We start from the raw sequence: 16133 nt of genomic DNA on the forward strand, positions 1-16133 counted from the left end.
TGTATCTATCTTTATTTTTTCTCTTTTAAATTACTATCACTCTCTGTTTTTTTTTTTTTGGTAAAATGGTGGTGGTAAAATATAACTTAATTCACACCATATTTCTGATATTATCGATCAATCTTATCAGATTAACTTTGATCGTTCACTTTTATTTTATATCCGTGAGTGCAGTTAACCCGCAAAGTGTAAGCACTAGAGGTCGACCGATATATCGCTCGGCCGATATATCGGGCCGATATTTGTCATTTTTTTATATATCGGCATCGGCCGATATCCGTGTTTAGTAGCGCCGATTTAAAGTCAGGCACGTCGGCGGGCAGCCCCGTGTTATTGGAAGATTCAACAACAGACCTGCGAGATAAAGGTAGTCAGAGAATTTCATTCTGTAAATGGGGTGGAGAAGTTGGCAGCTCTCACAAACACTGCAGCATGATTGAGAGCTCCGTTACTCCGCCCCGCTCACAGACAGCACCGCGCTCGGAGAGACAGCTGTCCTGGAGCTGCCCAGAACGGTGAATCACATGTGTTCGTAAGCATGGTTTGATACAGACAATAACCAGTTTTCCATCCAACTCATTTGTATTTAGGGATGTCAATATTTGATAATTTCCATGATCGATCGTCGTTTAAATTAACGATGAAGTAATAACCTTAATGCTGTAAAATGCGTCTGCAGCGGTATTATTATTATGTGCAAAAGCCACTTGGAAAAAAAGCTTTCTCACCTGAATTAAAGCGAAGTAGCTTGAACGCCCCGCACATATTGGCTACCCTGTCAGATATAATGATGAAGGAAAGAGGTTAGAGTGTAAAGATTGTGCCAGATCTTTATGAACAGGAGAAGAAAAAAGTTGTGGATGAACTATCCCGAGTATCCTCTGTTGCGCTCACGACAGACGGGTGGACGTCCAGGGGGACGGAGAGCTCTGTGACGATAACTGCTCACTTCATCACAGCAGACTGGGAGATGAGAAGTCCTTATTATTATGTTAAAAAGAAGATATTATGCCATGTGCACTAAGTCCATACGAGGACGAGCGAGCGCGGGTTTGACTAGATGTATTTGAAGGTTATTGCTTACGTCTCATTCTGCACATATCCAAATGCATATTCGCAATGTAACTGAATGTTAAACTATAATATTTTTTTTAATGTAAACTAGACGGAAAAAATCATCCTCTTCACATGAGCAAAAACGTCCTTTGCATAACAGCAGAGAGGACCGGTATAGGGTGTATTTAAACTGACCAGTGTAACTTTTTAAATGTTTGGTTGACTCTACTTTATTTAAATAATGAACAGACTGCGATGTAAGTTCAAAATTAGAATGCACTTTAGATGTTCTGTGTCATTGATACCAAACACAAATGTTGCTGGTTGCTAGTGTCTTTGCAGCACTACTGTTATTTATTTTTTATATATTTATTTTTTTCTATTTTTCAGTTTAATAGATTTTTATTTCTAAAATTGTATTTATTTAAATGTATATTTAAGTTTACATTTATGTTCCAACAAACTTGAAAAATTCTACTTGATAAATGTAAATGCTCTAAAACTTTTATGTAAATGATTGACATATTATATATACGTTTAGGGGACCATGTTTTATTTGCAAATGTGATGTTCCCAGAACGTCCCCACTGGTGTCAAGGACGTCGCGTAGTAACGTTCCGGGAACGTTCGGAGACGGTCATGATGTGGAGTTCTTTAAAGGGTCGGGGGACGTTATTTTGAGGACCTTCACAGAACATTCAGGACGTTATGTGAACGTTTTCAGAATGTCCCCACTGGTCTCAAGGACCTGTAGGGAACCAAACTAAATTTTACTGCAAAGAACACTTGTTCTTTCAGAACTTTAATCAGGAATAAGCATGCACGTTTAACATTCAAAGATAAAATCAGTTATTTATTTTGTGTTAACACAAACAGATTATAAATAAATTATATATTACATAAATTATATATATATATATATATATATATATATATATATATATATATATATATATATGGGTCAGTGACGTTTTAGAATTTCAAAACGGTAAAAAAATAAAAATGAAAAGACAAATTAAATCTAGCATTTATTGTGTAAATCTGTGAGTATATTTTTTGTTTTTATAAGTGCCCTTTATAAAAAATAACAATATATGACATTTTAATGTGTTTCTTTGTATACAGTCCTTGAAAATGTCATACGGTAAAACGAAGTGATTTTTAGAAATAAATTAATATTGTTATTCATGACACGGTTAAATACAACCAAGAATGTAATAGTTGATCTGTAAGTATTCTATAACAAATTGCAAAATATAAACACCTACACCACAAATACTACATATTTTGTATTTTAACGACTAAAGCATGTCATCTATGGACATTTGTTCTATTTTTTTGCTAGAAATTGGTCAAAAATGCCTTGAAGTTATGTATATATATATATATATCATACTAGCTCTCCTCCATTATTTTCATGAACCATGTAAACAAACAAAGTATTTATTTTTGTTTCTTTTAAAATCCAATGTTTTGCCATATGACATATTTTGTTTTACTGTATGACATAGTACAATTTCAATGTTTCATTGCATTTTTTATGTAATAAATTGATGTAGGCCAATTCAGAATGATTTCAAAGAAACACAAGGCATCTCAAGTTAACCTTTTATTAACAGTAGAATATATATTCCCAACACTTGGAACATTTCTTTTCTCAATTCTCTTTCAGTACAAGGAACACATAGGACGTGCTATATGTAATACATGACAATATTAGTCAGATTTACAACAATGAGATAACGTGGAAAATTCAGTTTTTAACATTCAGTTAAAAAAGAACAGTAACATTCATGTCTGCTATCAAAAGGTTATGAACAACCTAATCTCATATAATTTGCAGTAATAGTTAATATCAAAACATTCATCACTTTTTTATGAAAAACGTATAACAGTAACATTGTTTAGACAAACAGTAACATTATCTTTCATCGAATGTATAACTCCTCACACAGTTTTTTGCCTTTCAGCTACAACAAAATTCATCACTTTACTAACCCATTTCAAATTAATACAAACCTGTTATTTTAGATGAACAAACATTGCCGTCCTCCCAATCAATGCACACCACTACCACAAAGAGCTGGTCCTTCTTATACTTTTCATACTGATATGAATCTTTCCCAGTCCTGAGATGACAATCTTGAGCTTCGACTGGTTGATGGTTCTGGTTCTGAGATGCTAGCTGTGATATCTGATTGGAAGTAAAAGAGCACATCTCGGGTTTGGGGCCATATGAAGCAATTCTTCGTCCCAGACTGTTGCATACAGGAGACCTCGATTTCTTCCCCGACGATCTTCAGTACCTGCCCAACAAAAGGCTTTTTGTCATAAGAGACTATAACCATCTTTCCATGTCCTCTTGTTCCGGAATGGTGGTGGAGGGTGCAGCTTTTTCAGCATTATAATCTAAGACTGAGGGTGATTCACATTCACAGGAAAGTCCCATTCGATGGCAAAAGCAGGACAGTTCTCTGTAGAAGATCTTGCCAGGGGTGTTTGTCGTCACTTGATGAATACCCAAAGTGCCTCCGACTACTGGCAAAGCACCTGGCACAGCCGCATCCACCCTGGCGATGTCAGCCTCTGACACCCAATGGAATTTCACACTCTAATTTGCTTTTGTCAGAAAGGAAAACAACTCTTCAGGCTGTTGGATATCACCTCCTTGAAGCACAAATGCATCGGCAATCCTTTTCATTGAGCCACCAACACCATCTGGCGCGCCTTTTCCATGTGCCTTCTCTGAAAAGTTCCATGTTATCTCCTTAATGCCACGGAGAAAAGGCAAGGTGCACATCAAGTAGAAATTTTTCCTATTCCTATATTGCTTTAGTGGGCCATCACTCATGAAGTGCACAGTATTAATTCTTGGATTGAACTGAACTTCATCTAACACAGGCTTCAGATGTGCCCATACTGCCTGCTCGTCATGTCTTAAAGGGTCAGAGATTGTGGCATAAGCTTGTGACCCTTCTGCCGTATAAACCATGCATGTGTGGAGAGTGGCCTGTTTTCGACACCCCCATCCACCCCCCCCCACCCACAATGATAGTGCTGGACCTCAACATTCAATTTACAAGCGTAGTTCTCAGAAAAGTCCATGTGGACTACAGCCTCATGGTCTTGGAGACTGTTCTTGAGGGCCCTGCATTGTTCCACCTGATGTATCCATGTGTACTGATGCTTGGCTAATCCATCAAGTTTTTTATTGAAACTCTTCATGAGATCCTCCCACGTCCCAGTCAGAGTTTTTTCACAAAATGTGAATAGGTTTTACCTTCAGTGCAGACCTTCTCCCTCTCCCATTGACTCCATGACACCTGGCGGGTTTTGTCTGGTAGGAGTAGCTCCATATCGTTATAGCAGCACTTCGCACACAGCCTAAACATACACGCCCTACTTTTCAAATCGCACACAATGTGCACGAGTGCTTCAGGAGTACTTCTACTGGCAACAAGGCCACTCTGGTATAGTTTCTCGAGTAGAAGGCTTACAATCTCATGGTCTAGGCAGGCACAGGTGTTTCGGTCAATAGCCTTTGGCTCAGTTACATAAAATGGACGGAGGCGGACAAACTGCCGGTATGACACTGCCCGTCCCTCTCCTGCCTCTGCATTGTAGTCTTTATGAAGCTCTTTTAAAGACTTTGTCAACACCCGACGCTGTTCTTTGAACCTATCCTTTGATACTGTGTCCTTTTTTCCAGCTAGGAGACGGCTGTTCTCATCTCTAGTGAGGAACTCCACCACACTCTGTCTTCTTGCTGGCCCCTTCCTGAAAACCTTTGTTGACATGTTTTTTCTTGCTTTTCTGTATTTTGCTGTCATCACCCTGTTGGCTTTCTTGCGAAATCTATCTGCTCTTCTCTCTTCTCTTACAACATCCTTTTTTAGCTGTTTTATCTCCTCCCTCAGTTTCTTTATACTTACCCCTGTTCGACTGCTGGAGGTTGTTTTCTTAAGGGGTTTATGAGGAGTTGAACAATGTGGCCCAGGTGATGAGTAGTGTTGAGACGGCCCAGGTGGTGAGGAGTGTTGAGATGGCCCAGGTGGTGAGGAGTGTTGAGACGGCCCAGGATGGTCATGGTTTTCGTCCACAAAAGAGTCCTCAGACACTGGTGTCAGATTCATCAATGCCTCCACCTGCGTCTTTTTCTCTCTGCATCGTCTCTGGTTGAGCCTCCACTGTTCCGTCCTCTTTGCATGTGCAGCTACTGTCAACTCTTTGACGGCACGATAATAATCACCCTGTCCAGCCTGTTTCCTCTGCCGTTGCCTGCGTGTACACGTACATTTATTGATACTTATTCATAAATGTACATACAAATACACAAACATACATTTATATATATGTATATTTATACACACACACACACACACACACACACACACACACACATTAATAATATATCTATATATATGAAGCCACTTTCCAAAAACATCGTGATGCTGACTTCAACTCAGTTCTATAGATAAGATACTGCCTATACTGACAAAACTGGCACATCCTGACATTACTGACATCATATACTCTCACAGTTATACCTTTCCCTCCTCTTAGCTAGGTTCTCCTCTCTAGCTGCACGATCTGCCCTTTGCTTTGCACGGAAACGTGCACCCCTCTCCTTACTAGAAAGAGGCATCTGTAATAATGTGAAGAAATGCTTGAAACAGGCAAAAATATATTATATATGTTAATATTAATTCATAGTAGTTGTACAAACTATATATGTGATAAAAAAATTAAGAAATGACTAAATAATTCAGTTAAATGCTCTGTGTCATATGGTATAACAACATGTCATACGGTAAAATCGTTTGTCCGTATGACATTTTTTGTTTGCCCTTATTACAGTTTCATGCTTTGTCATTTATAACAGGCAGTTGCTTGGCCACCTCCTTCCACCATTACACTTTACCTTGACTTTTAAACTTTATCTTTCACCTGCAAATCAATATTTTTTTTTAATTTCAAATGTATTAAACCCTTTTTTGACGTTTGACCATATGACACCCTAATCTGTGACACATGGTAACACACTTGGAAAAGGTGAAATTACCTGAAATTTGGGAGCAAAATCTTAAACTTACATTCAACTTGGCTGGTCTTCAGGGGTCCTCTGAGTGATGTCATCACATTTAGATTAGATTAGATTCAACTTTATTGTCACTGCACATGTAGGTACAAGGCAACGAAATGCAGTTAGCATCTAACCAGAAGTGCAATAAGCAGTAAGTAAAGAATAAAGGTCTATAATATGTACAATAACTATACAGGTAAGTATTATGGACATAATTTACAGATATTAAATACTATAAGCACGATATACAGATAGGTGTACTATGAACATACTATACAGATGGGCTATGTAAAAGTGTATGTACACTATAGGCAGAACTATGAACATAATTTACAGTATTGCAATGGACAGTAAAGTGCATAGAAAATATTACAATGTGCAAATGGATTATACAGTGTTCCTGGATGAACAGACAGTAGTGCAAGTAATAACAAGTTACTGTTTTTTTGCTTGTTGTGAATAAATAAATCAGTCACAGTGTTGAAGAGGGGGAGGAGTCTATGTGTGTGGTGTGGGGGGTGTTGAGGGGTGTCAGAGGGCAGAGTTCAGCAAGGAGACAGCTTTAGGGAAAAAGCTGTTCCTGAATCTTGTGGTCCTTGTTCGGAGGCTTCTGAAACGCCTCCCGGAGGGGAGGAGGTTAAACAGTTCGTGGTCAGGGTGAGAGGAGTCCTTGAGAATGCTGCGAGCTCGACGTAGACAGCGTTTCCTCTGGATGTCCTCAAGAGCAGGAAGTGGTGTCCCTGTGATGCGCTGGGCAGTTTTCACCACCCTCTGCAGTGCCTTGCGGTCAGCCACTGAGCAGTTCCCATACCAGACTGTGATGCAACTGGTCAGGATGCTCTCGATCGCACACCGGTAAAAGTTCACCAGGATGGCTGAAGACAGCTGGTTCTTCTTCAGTGTCCTGAGGAAGAAAAGGCGCTGGTGAGCCTTCTTGACCAGGCTGGAGGTGTTTGTGGCCCAGGACAGTTCCTCCGAGATGGTGGTTCCCAGGAGCTTGAAGCTGGAGACACGTTCAACAGCCAGCCCGTTAATGTGGATGGGGTCGTGCGTGCTTCCTTTCTTCTTCCTGAAGTCCACAATGAGCTCCTTGGTTTTATTGGTGTTAAGGAGCAGGTTATTGTCAGCGCACCATGTGGCCAGGTGCTGTACCTCTTCCCTGTAGGCAGTCTCATCGTTGTCCCTGATGAGGCCAATCACCGTGGTGTCATCTGCAAACTTAATGATGGAGTTGGATCCATGCACAGGCTTGCAGTCGTGGGTGTAAAGGGAGTAGAGGAATGGGCTCAGCACACAGCCCTGTGGTACGCCAGTATTAAGTGTGATGGTGGTGGAGTGGGTGTGACCTGACCGAACATGCTGAGGCCTGTTGGTCAGAAAGTCCATAATCCAGTTGCAGAGGGAGGTGTTGATGTCCAGGTCTCCAAGTTTTGTGGTCAGCTTGGAGGGAATGACGGTGTTAAATGCTGAACTGAAGTCAACAAACAACATCCTAACATACGTGTTGTTATGGTCCAGGTGTGTGAGTGCAGAGTGCAGCACTGTGCATACTGCATCCTCTGTACTCCTATTTCTGCGGTAGGCAAATTGGTGTGGGTCCAGTGTGGGTGGGAGGCAGTCTTTGAGGTGTGCTAGGACCAGTCGCTCGAAGCACTTCATAATGATGGGTGTGAGTGCTACGGGGCGATAGTCATTCAGGCACGTTGGGGAGGAGTGTTTCGGTACTGGCACAATGGATGTGGACTTAAAACATGTTGGCACAGTTGCTTGGGTGAGGGACAGGTTGAAAATGTCTGTGAAGACCCCTGCAAGCTGCTCTGCACATGCCCTAAGCACACGTCCAGGAATGCCATCCGGGCCAGCAGCCTTACGTGCGTTGATCCGGCTCAGTGCAGTGTGGACATCTGTGGAGGTGAGTTTAAGGGGTTGGTGGTCTGCTGAGGGTGAGATTTTGGTGGCCATCTCCTTGCTGTCACTGTTGAAGCGAGCATAAAAGTCATTTAGCTCGTTAAGGAAGGAGACGTCCGTGACTGTTGGTGTGGAGTTGCTTGACTTGTAGTCACTGATGATCTGGATGCCCTGCCACATGCGTCGGGGGTCAGAGTTGGAAAAGTGTTCCTCTACCTTCAGCTTGTAGCAGTACTTGGCCTTTCTGATGCCCCTTTTCAGGTTAGCCCTGGATTTACTGTAGGCCTGAGCGTCGTCTGACCTGAAGGCAGCGTTGCGGTCTTTCAGCAGAAGTCGAACCTCCTTGTTCATCCATGGCTTCTGATTAGGGTATGTTGTTATCTGTTTTTCTGTTGTTACACTGTCAATGGTGGAGTTGATGTGATCCAGTACAGAGGAGGTGTAGATATCAATGTCCGTGTGAGAGCCACAGGCAGCCTGTGAAGCAAACATACTCCAGTCAGTGTGTTGAAACCTGTCTTGAAGTAAAGAGTCAGCTCCAATTGGCCACACTTTGATGGTCCTCACTGATGGCTTCACACGGTTGATGAGGGGTGAATACTTAGGGGTGAGAAACAAAGAAAGGTGATCAGACTGTCCGAGGTGGGGGAGGGGGCTCGCGATGTAAGCTCCATTGATGTTTGTATAAACATGATCCAAAGTTTTGTCTCCTCTGGTGTGGCAGGAAACATGCTGGTGAAATTTGGGGAGTACTGTTTTTAATTTGCAGTGATTAAAATCACCCGCAACAATAAAAGCAGCCTCTGGGTGAGCAGTCTGTTGTTTACTAATGGCTGCATGAAGTTCGTTCAAAGCAAGCTTGGCATTAGCATCCGGTGCAATATAGACTGCGGTTATTATGGTGGAAGTGAACTCCCGTGGCAGATAAAAAGGTCTACATTTAACCATGAGAAACTCTAGGTTAGCTGAGCAGTGTCTCCCAACAATGACAGTGTTCGTACACCAAGCTTTGTTGACATAAATGCACAATCCACCACCTCTTGTCTTGCCGGAGTCATCTGCCGTTCTATCTGCCCGGAGCGTGTAGCGTCCTGCTAGCTCAATAGCATTGTTGGGTACGTCGCTGTGTAGCCACGTTTCCGTGAAAACCATGACATTGCAGTCCATAAGTCTCTTACTGTGGGTGATGCGGAGTCGTAACTCATCCATTTTGTTCACCAGTGACCGCACATTAGCGAGGAAAATGCTGGGTAAAGAGAGCCGGAGCGGTGTTTGCTTTAGCTTGGCTCTTAGACCTCCGCGCTTCCCCCGCCTTTGTTTACGATCTCGACGCCGCCTGCGAGCACTTCCGCTCGGCCGGGTAGAGTGCGAAGCCTCGGTTGTTCTAGCGATCTCAGGGATTAGTCGAAGATTGGTGATAAAACTGCTGGTAAAGTCCTCACCGATATCCAAAAGCTCCTGTCGGGTGTATGATGTTAAAGCAAAGCTGTTCAGTACGAACAGACCCGAGATGAGCAGGAATAATACTGCAAAATTGCAAAAACTGGAGAGACGCTGAGCCTCGCGATGTGTTCGCGCCGCCATCTTGGTCATTTGTCACATGACTTAAGTCATTAATATTCAGTTCCAAAATGGCTTCCAAACTTTGTTTTACCGTATGACATAGGGAAAATGTGTCTTTGTTAAAGGTCTATCTTACTGATACTTTAATATGCTTATCTTAAGACTTGAAAAAATATGCCAAATGAAAAGTTTTATCATTTTTAAATATTTTAAATCATTTTAAATGCAATCGTCTTAAATAACTTGAAGTGAATTCCGTTTGACCGTATGACATTTGACCACATTAATAGTCTAAAAGTTACCTATTTTTGAATTTTTCACACAATTATGAACAGTGAGGAGGACAAATGATGTGAGATTAAAGCATATATATAATTTTAAACCTATTTTATATAAATATATAATATTTACACGTCACTGACCCATATATATAATATTATACACACACAAATATTAGGAAACAGTAATAACAAAAAGAACACATATTTATATTCATTTTATGTTGCGTAAATGGTGAACAACAAATGACAAAAACAATTATTTATATTAAATATATGCTGTGTGTGTGTGTGTGTGTGTGTGTGTGTGTGTGTGTGTGTGTGTGTGTGTGTGTGTGCGTGTGTGTGTTTGTGTGCGTGTGTGCGTGTGTGTGTGTGTGTGTATCAGTCACTGTCTCCATCCTCAGGAGGTGCCCGAAGTTCTTCTTCCGCTGCCTGAAAAAATTAAACATTATATTTACCAATCACTTCAACGACTTTTTAATTACTTTTAACTCCACTTTGTTTATAAGTACCGGTACTAAGTAAATAAATCAAAAAAGTTGTTTTATTCTATAGAGAATAGAGAGAGAGAGAGAGAGAGAGAGCTCTCATTGAATAAAACAACTTACAGGTGTCGCGACCAACTTGGCACGGTGAGGTGCATGTTTGAGGGTTTCCCCTATACATGTATCAATTTCCTTTTCTGTGTGTTTCGGAAATTGTTTGGCAAAAGCACCTAGAAGAGAGAAAAAAGGTAACAAAATAAATGTGAAAGTCTCAGGGCTCCAAACTATGCTGAAAAGTTTTTACAAGAACAATAGTCACAGCTCCACCGAACAAAAAATAAGAACTGATCAACTGATTCAGCACCATCGCCTCGGACAGCACCGGGGAACGGCACCATGTGGAAATAATATTGCTGATGATGCAATTGCCCTGCTCCCTCCAAAATGGATACAAATGCATATTCAACAAGCAGGTTAAAATAATCTAAATAAATATATGACGATTATCACTATTGACATAAAATGTGAAAATAAATTAAAAGTGTTAGCCTACGCCATATTACAGTAAGTTAGCCTATACATGACTTGCAAAATTGAGCATTATAAACAATCAGACACGAATCTGATGAACTCATGATGCAATGACCAATCATATGAGTTTAGATAAGAGTGAAGAAAAAAAACTGCTGGTTCGCGGGAGTTTTTTCCGCGTTCACGCCAGTGCCGCTCACCTCAGACAGAGATAGACACAATCTGGATTTCACCGAATTCACTCGAGGAAAACTGTAAATGTAAGTGAGATATTAATTTATAATTCTATTGTTTTTTTCATGCTACTAAAATAACGACTTGATTTTGTAATCGGAAAAACGAATTAACTAATTCATAAATGGTTCTTGTGATAGTCTACAATAATTTGTATTTATTGTAATATTGCAAGTTTTTTTTTAATTAAATATAAGCATGGGCCTATATGGTGTAGCTTACATTTAGAGTCCTGCACGGGTTCGGGTACCTGTAGGTTTTTGCTCAAACGGATGAAAAATAACCACCCGTGCCGGATACGGGTGCAGGTCGGGGCGGACACGGGGGAAACACGGGTTTAAAACAATCACATGCAAACGTAATGCATATTTTTAGGAACACATCTACAAAAATATGCCTGTATTTCAAGTTGATAAAATAATTTTTAATAAAATAATTTAAAATCTATATCAGTTGATTTGTGTCCACGCCCCACGCCCTCCCAGGAATCTATGACGTTACCTATACTTCCACCTTTAAAAATTCATCATAACCGCGCGCGCGATCTGCTTGCAGTAATCGAGATGGATGCTGAGGAGTTTAAGAAAAGAATAGCTAGTGGAGGAGTTTGTAAAGTTGTCGACAATACGTCATCAAAAATCAAGTCCAATATGTGGGAGAATTTTGGAGTTAACTGAAGAAAATATTGTGAACCGCTTATTTGCTGCTTGCATTTTCGTGTTCGGAAATGTGGAACTTCATTGCTGAGGAAGCACAGATAACTGGTTAAGTGAGGAAGCTCATTAAATAACTTCATATCTATTTTCTCAGAATATTTTGTCACCTATATCACAATGCATCTGTTATTTTCTTATTTTTAAAATTCTCATATTTACATTTACATTTATTTGTTTAGTTTATTTTAATAAAGTTTTGACATCCAAAAGTACACTTTATTAGCAATATGAATAAGTGAATAAGTAAAACTAAAACCATATGAAACATTTATGATTATTAGTGATGAAAACAGTTGTGCTTCTTCACATTTTCAGGGTTATTTGATGAATTAAAGAAAAAAAAGCAGCATTTATTTGAAATGTAAATCTTAACTCTCTTTTCTGTTCAATTTAATGTTACAAATGTTAGTATTGCAATGGCACATGGAGCAGGGTTAATTGCTGACACGCAAGCAAATGCGACAATTTTATTTACAACTGTTACTTCAAATGATTCAGATGATATTAGATACAATGCCTGAATTGTGAATTGCCTACCCGGTTGTGCATTAAACTGTAATTTCTATAATTATTATTATTATTATAATTTTATTTTGTTTGTGTGTTTTGTATTTATGTATTCATAGTTTGTTCTGATTTTGTTATGAAGGCTATAAAGAAAACCAATACAAATTTATTTTCATGAACTATTAAACATGGACCTTTATTTTCACCAAAAAGGCTTATTTCTGCTTTTTTTCTGCTTATTTATAGGCTCTATTTTTTATTTTTATTTTTATTTTTCGTGCAAAGTTACAAAAACTGCCGTGCACACGTTTGCGTGAAATGGGGTCTCGCGCCCAACTGTGATGAATGCACCATCGCGCTCGTGCGGAGGTTGAGGGACACGCGCGCGCTCACTGCCAAGACTGTGAGAAGGCGCGTTAATTTTCAAATAACGTATAATTTACCATAATGATATTAATGGTATTCATGATTTATTTTAAAGTAGCTAATGTTAACATGAAAGACCCTAAAAAATTAGTGGGCTTATCTGAAAAGGATAAGCTACTTCTTTAGACCAAATGACGTCACGTAAACATAACGGTATTTAACGACAAATAACAGCGATGACAGTGCTGAAGAGTGGTATAAAGTTAAAGAAAAAGACGGAAAAGCAGTTTGTCTGAGTAAATGTGGTACATTTATTACTGGAAAAGACAGTCTGTCAATTTTATGACAATTTATTCAATTTCTTGTGGAAACGGCCGTTTTACCATGAGGAAATTTCGCTCAAAAGCTACTGTCCTTATAATTCCATATTATTATTATTATTTATATCATGTAACGTATATTATATGTCATTTTGTTTTGTGTTTTTAATTTAAATAGAATGGTTAATTAAAATATTTACCTCAGAGAAACTGACAGTTGGGATGTCCAGTTGGGATGTCCACTGAGTGGGTGAGGTCACAGACCCCAGCTTATATACCCGCTGCCAGATTTAGAATTTGTGACCTAGGTGTTATACGTTTTTTATTTTATATAAAAAAACATATGTATATTTATATAATTGTATATTGCGTTATAATACTAATAATTACGTTAAATTATGTAAAGGATAATGTGAAAAAAATAATAATAAAGAAAATAGCCATTTCCGTCTCTATGTAAGGTTAGAATCCTGCGTCCATAGCAACGCTTTGTTTTTCATGGCAACGGTGTGTTATACACATGATATGTAAAAATACACTCTATGCACGAACTCTGCTTACGTATTTCCGGTAGAATCTCAGACCGGGTCTTTACTTCCGTTTAGCGCATTCTACAACGAAGTGTACTACCGGCAAAACTCATTCATAATTTTTCATTCATAAAACGGCGATTTATAATTTAAGTATTATATTATATTATATTAATATTATATTATATTATAGTATCATATAGTTAAGCATTACTAATGGCTTTCAGAAAGTTTAAATATCAACGTCGTGAGGACAGTAGTTCGACTGACCATTGTTGTGTCCCGTTATGTGTGGCCTCCTCAAAGTTCAACTCTGTACTAAGTTTCCACACTTTTCCTGTGGACGAAGAAATACGCAGAAAGTGGATTCACAGCATTCGACGTGAGCGATTTAACATCACTTCTCATACAAGGGTCTGCAGTCGTCACTTTATAAGTGAAGACTTGATCGAGCCATCGACCCCTAAAGGGCGCCGCTTGCTGAGGAAGGGAGCTGTACCAACCTTATTCCAGTGGAACGGCTACTCCGTTGCTGAACCAAGGCGCACCGGGGTATGGCAAAGAAGGGAGGATTACACTCCAGTGGATGAGGATCCTATGCCAATGGATGCCCGGCATCTGGAACATGATTATTGTTCAGTTCCAGAACCCGCGGCAGTTGATCATGCACTGGATCAAACTGAGGATCTCCGTAAAGAGGTGGACCGACTAAGGAGACAGGTGGAGGAGTTGTCGGTCAGTCAAAGGTTTTGTTTGGGGCGATTTGCTGCTTCCGACGATGATGTAAGGTTCTACACTAGGTACGATTTAAACCCTATATATATGTGTTTGTGTGTGTGTTTAAGTAATTAATTTTAGTTTGTGATTTATATGATATAACTATATATGACGCATGACGTGTATGTATATATGTGTGTGTGTGTGTGTATACGTGTATATATGTGTGTGTCTATATATATATATATATATATATATATATATATATATATATATATATATACATACATACATACATACATACTTGTGTCACTATTTTACAGTCGTTACGTTACATGTACTTACCATAGTAAAAACAGTAAATTATGCAGTATTTAAGTACTATAGTAAGTACATGTTGTTAATTAATATTACTATTAATATTGTATAATTACACTGTAACAATGACACCTTAAAATAAAGTGTAACCATATATATATATATATGTGTGTGTGTGTGTGTGTGTGTGTGTTTTCCTTCAAGTAATTCATTTTAGTTTGTGATTTTATGATTTATATTCATGTAAAAAAAAAAGTCCTAAATCTCATTTAGGTTCGTGACTTACAGCCATTTAATGGCTTTCTGGAAACTCATTGAGCCTGCATCCCACAACATGATTCGTGTGTCAAGAGCAAGAGCAACTACTATAAGGAGTGAAGCTGGAACAACAGGCAGTGCATGGGTAAAGAAATAGAAGAACAAAACTTAACTTTACATTTTCAGTGGAAGCCAACACATTATATGTAAATAAATTGCAAATCTTGTTATTTTTACAGGGTCAGTCTCTGCAGCCCATTGATGAGTTCTTCCTCTTCATGGTCCACCTCTCTGTTGGCTTAAAACAGCAGGATCTGGCCCACAGATTCAACATCCATCAGTCCACTGTTAGCCGAATTATTACAACCTGGGCCAATTTTTTGTACACCATTCTTGGGTCTGTCCGCATCTGGATGTCTGAGGAGGAAGTCAAGGCTCATCTTCCCAATGAGTTCCAGGACTACCCAGACACACAAGTGGTGATCGACTGCACAGAGTTGCGTTGCCAAACTCCATCCTCTCTCCTGCTTCAAAGTGAAGTCTTCTCCACTTACAAGTCCCACTGCACCTTCAAGGGATTAATCGGCATGGCACCACATGGTGCAATCACCTTTGTTTCATCCCTGTATGCAGGTTCTGTCAGTGACAAAGAGCTTTTTAAGCAGTCTGGGATTGTGTCGCTGTTGAAACATGGAATGGCGATAATGGTCGACAAAGGTTTTCTTGTTGATGACTGTGTGCCATGCAAAGTTTACAGACCTGCTTACCTGTCGAAGCGGGAACAGATGTCAGCTGATGAAGTGAGGGAGACACAGTCCATTGCTCGGCTAAGGGTCCACGTTGAGCGTCTCATCCGCAGGGTGAAGCAACACAAGCTGTTCGACACAGTCATCCCTCTTTCCATCACAGGGAGTATCAACCAGCTGTACACTGTTGCTTGCCTCCTTGTTAATTACCAAAATGGCCCCTTAGTAAAAGCATGGGCAAAGGATTAAAGATGAGATAACATTGGTTGGGGATCGAATTTGGATTTATTCTTGTTCAAATAGTAACATGTAAATATATACAACTTTGATCATTTGCATTGCAGTAATGTAAACATGTAAATATAAATAACTTTTGTACAGTGATGCCCGCAATGCAGTAATGTAAACATGTAAATATAAATAACTTTGATAAACATTTCCTGTACAGTGATTTGGTGTTAATATAAAAAACTTTGATACATATTAAAACACTATTAAATGATTATCAGATTTT

The 16133-nt window shown here is 39.4% G+C and overlaps 1 protein-coding gene and 1 pseudogene across 1 annotated transcript; both read left to right on the forward strand.

Annotated features, from left to right (window-relative positions):
* LOC127953451 (zinc finger protein 271-like) overlaps positions 1–16133 on the forward strand; it is a 320721-nt pseudogene that overhangs the window by 26899 nt on the left and 277689 nt on the right.
* LOC127953393 (uncharacterized) lies at positions 13589–16086 on the forward strand. The gene is made up of 3 exons (XM_052552629.1): positions 13589–14380; positions 14889–15018; positions 15113–16086. Exons 1-3 carry the CDS (start codon positions 13797–13799, stop codon positions 15866–15868), a joined length of 1470 nt encoding a protein of 489 aa, XP_052408589.1. The 5' UTR covers positions 13589–13796; the 3' UTR covers positions 15869–16086.

This window comes from Carassius gibelio, chromosome B3 (genome assembly GCF_023724105.1).
Source record: "Carassius gibelio isolate Cgi1373 ecotype wild population from Czech Republic chromosome B3, carGib1.2-hapl.c, whole genome shotgun sequence".
Classification (NCBI taxonomy): Eukaryota; Metazoa; Chordata; class Actinopteri; order Cypriniformes; family Cyprinidae; genus Carassius; species Carassius gibelio.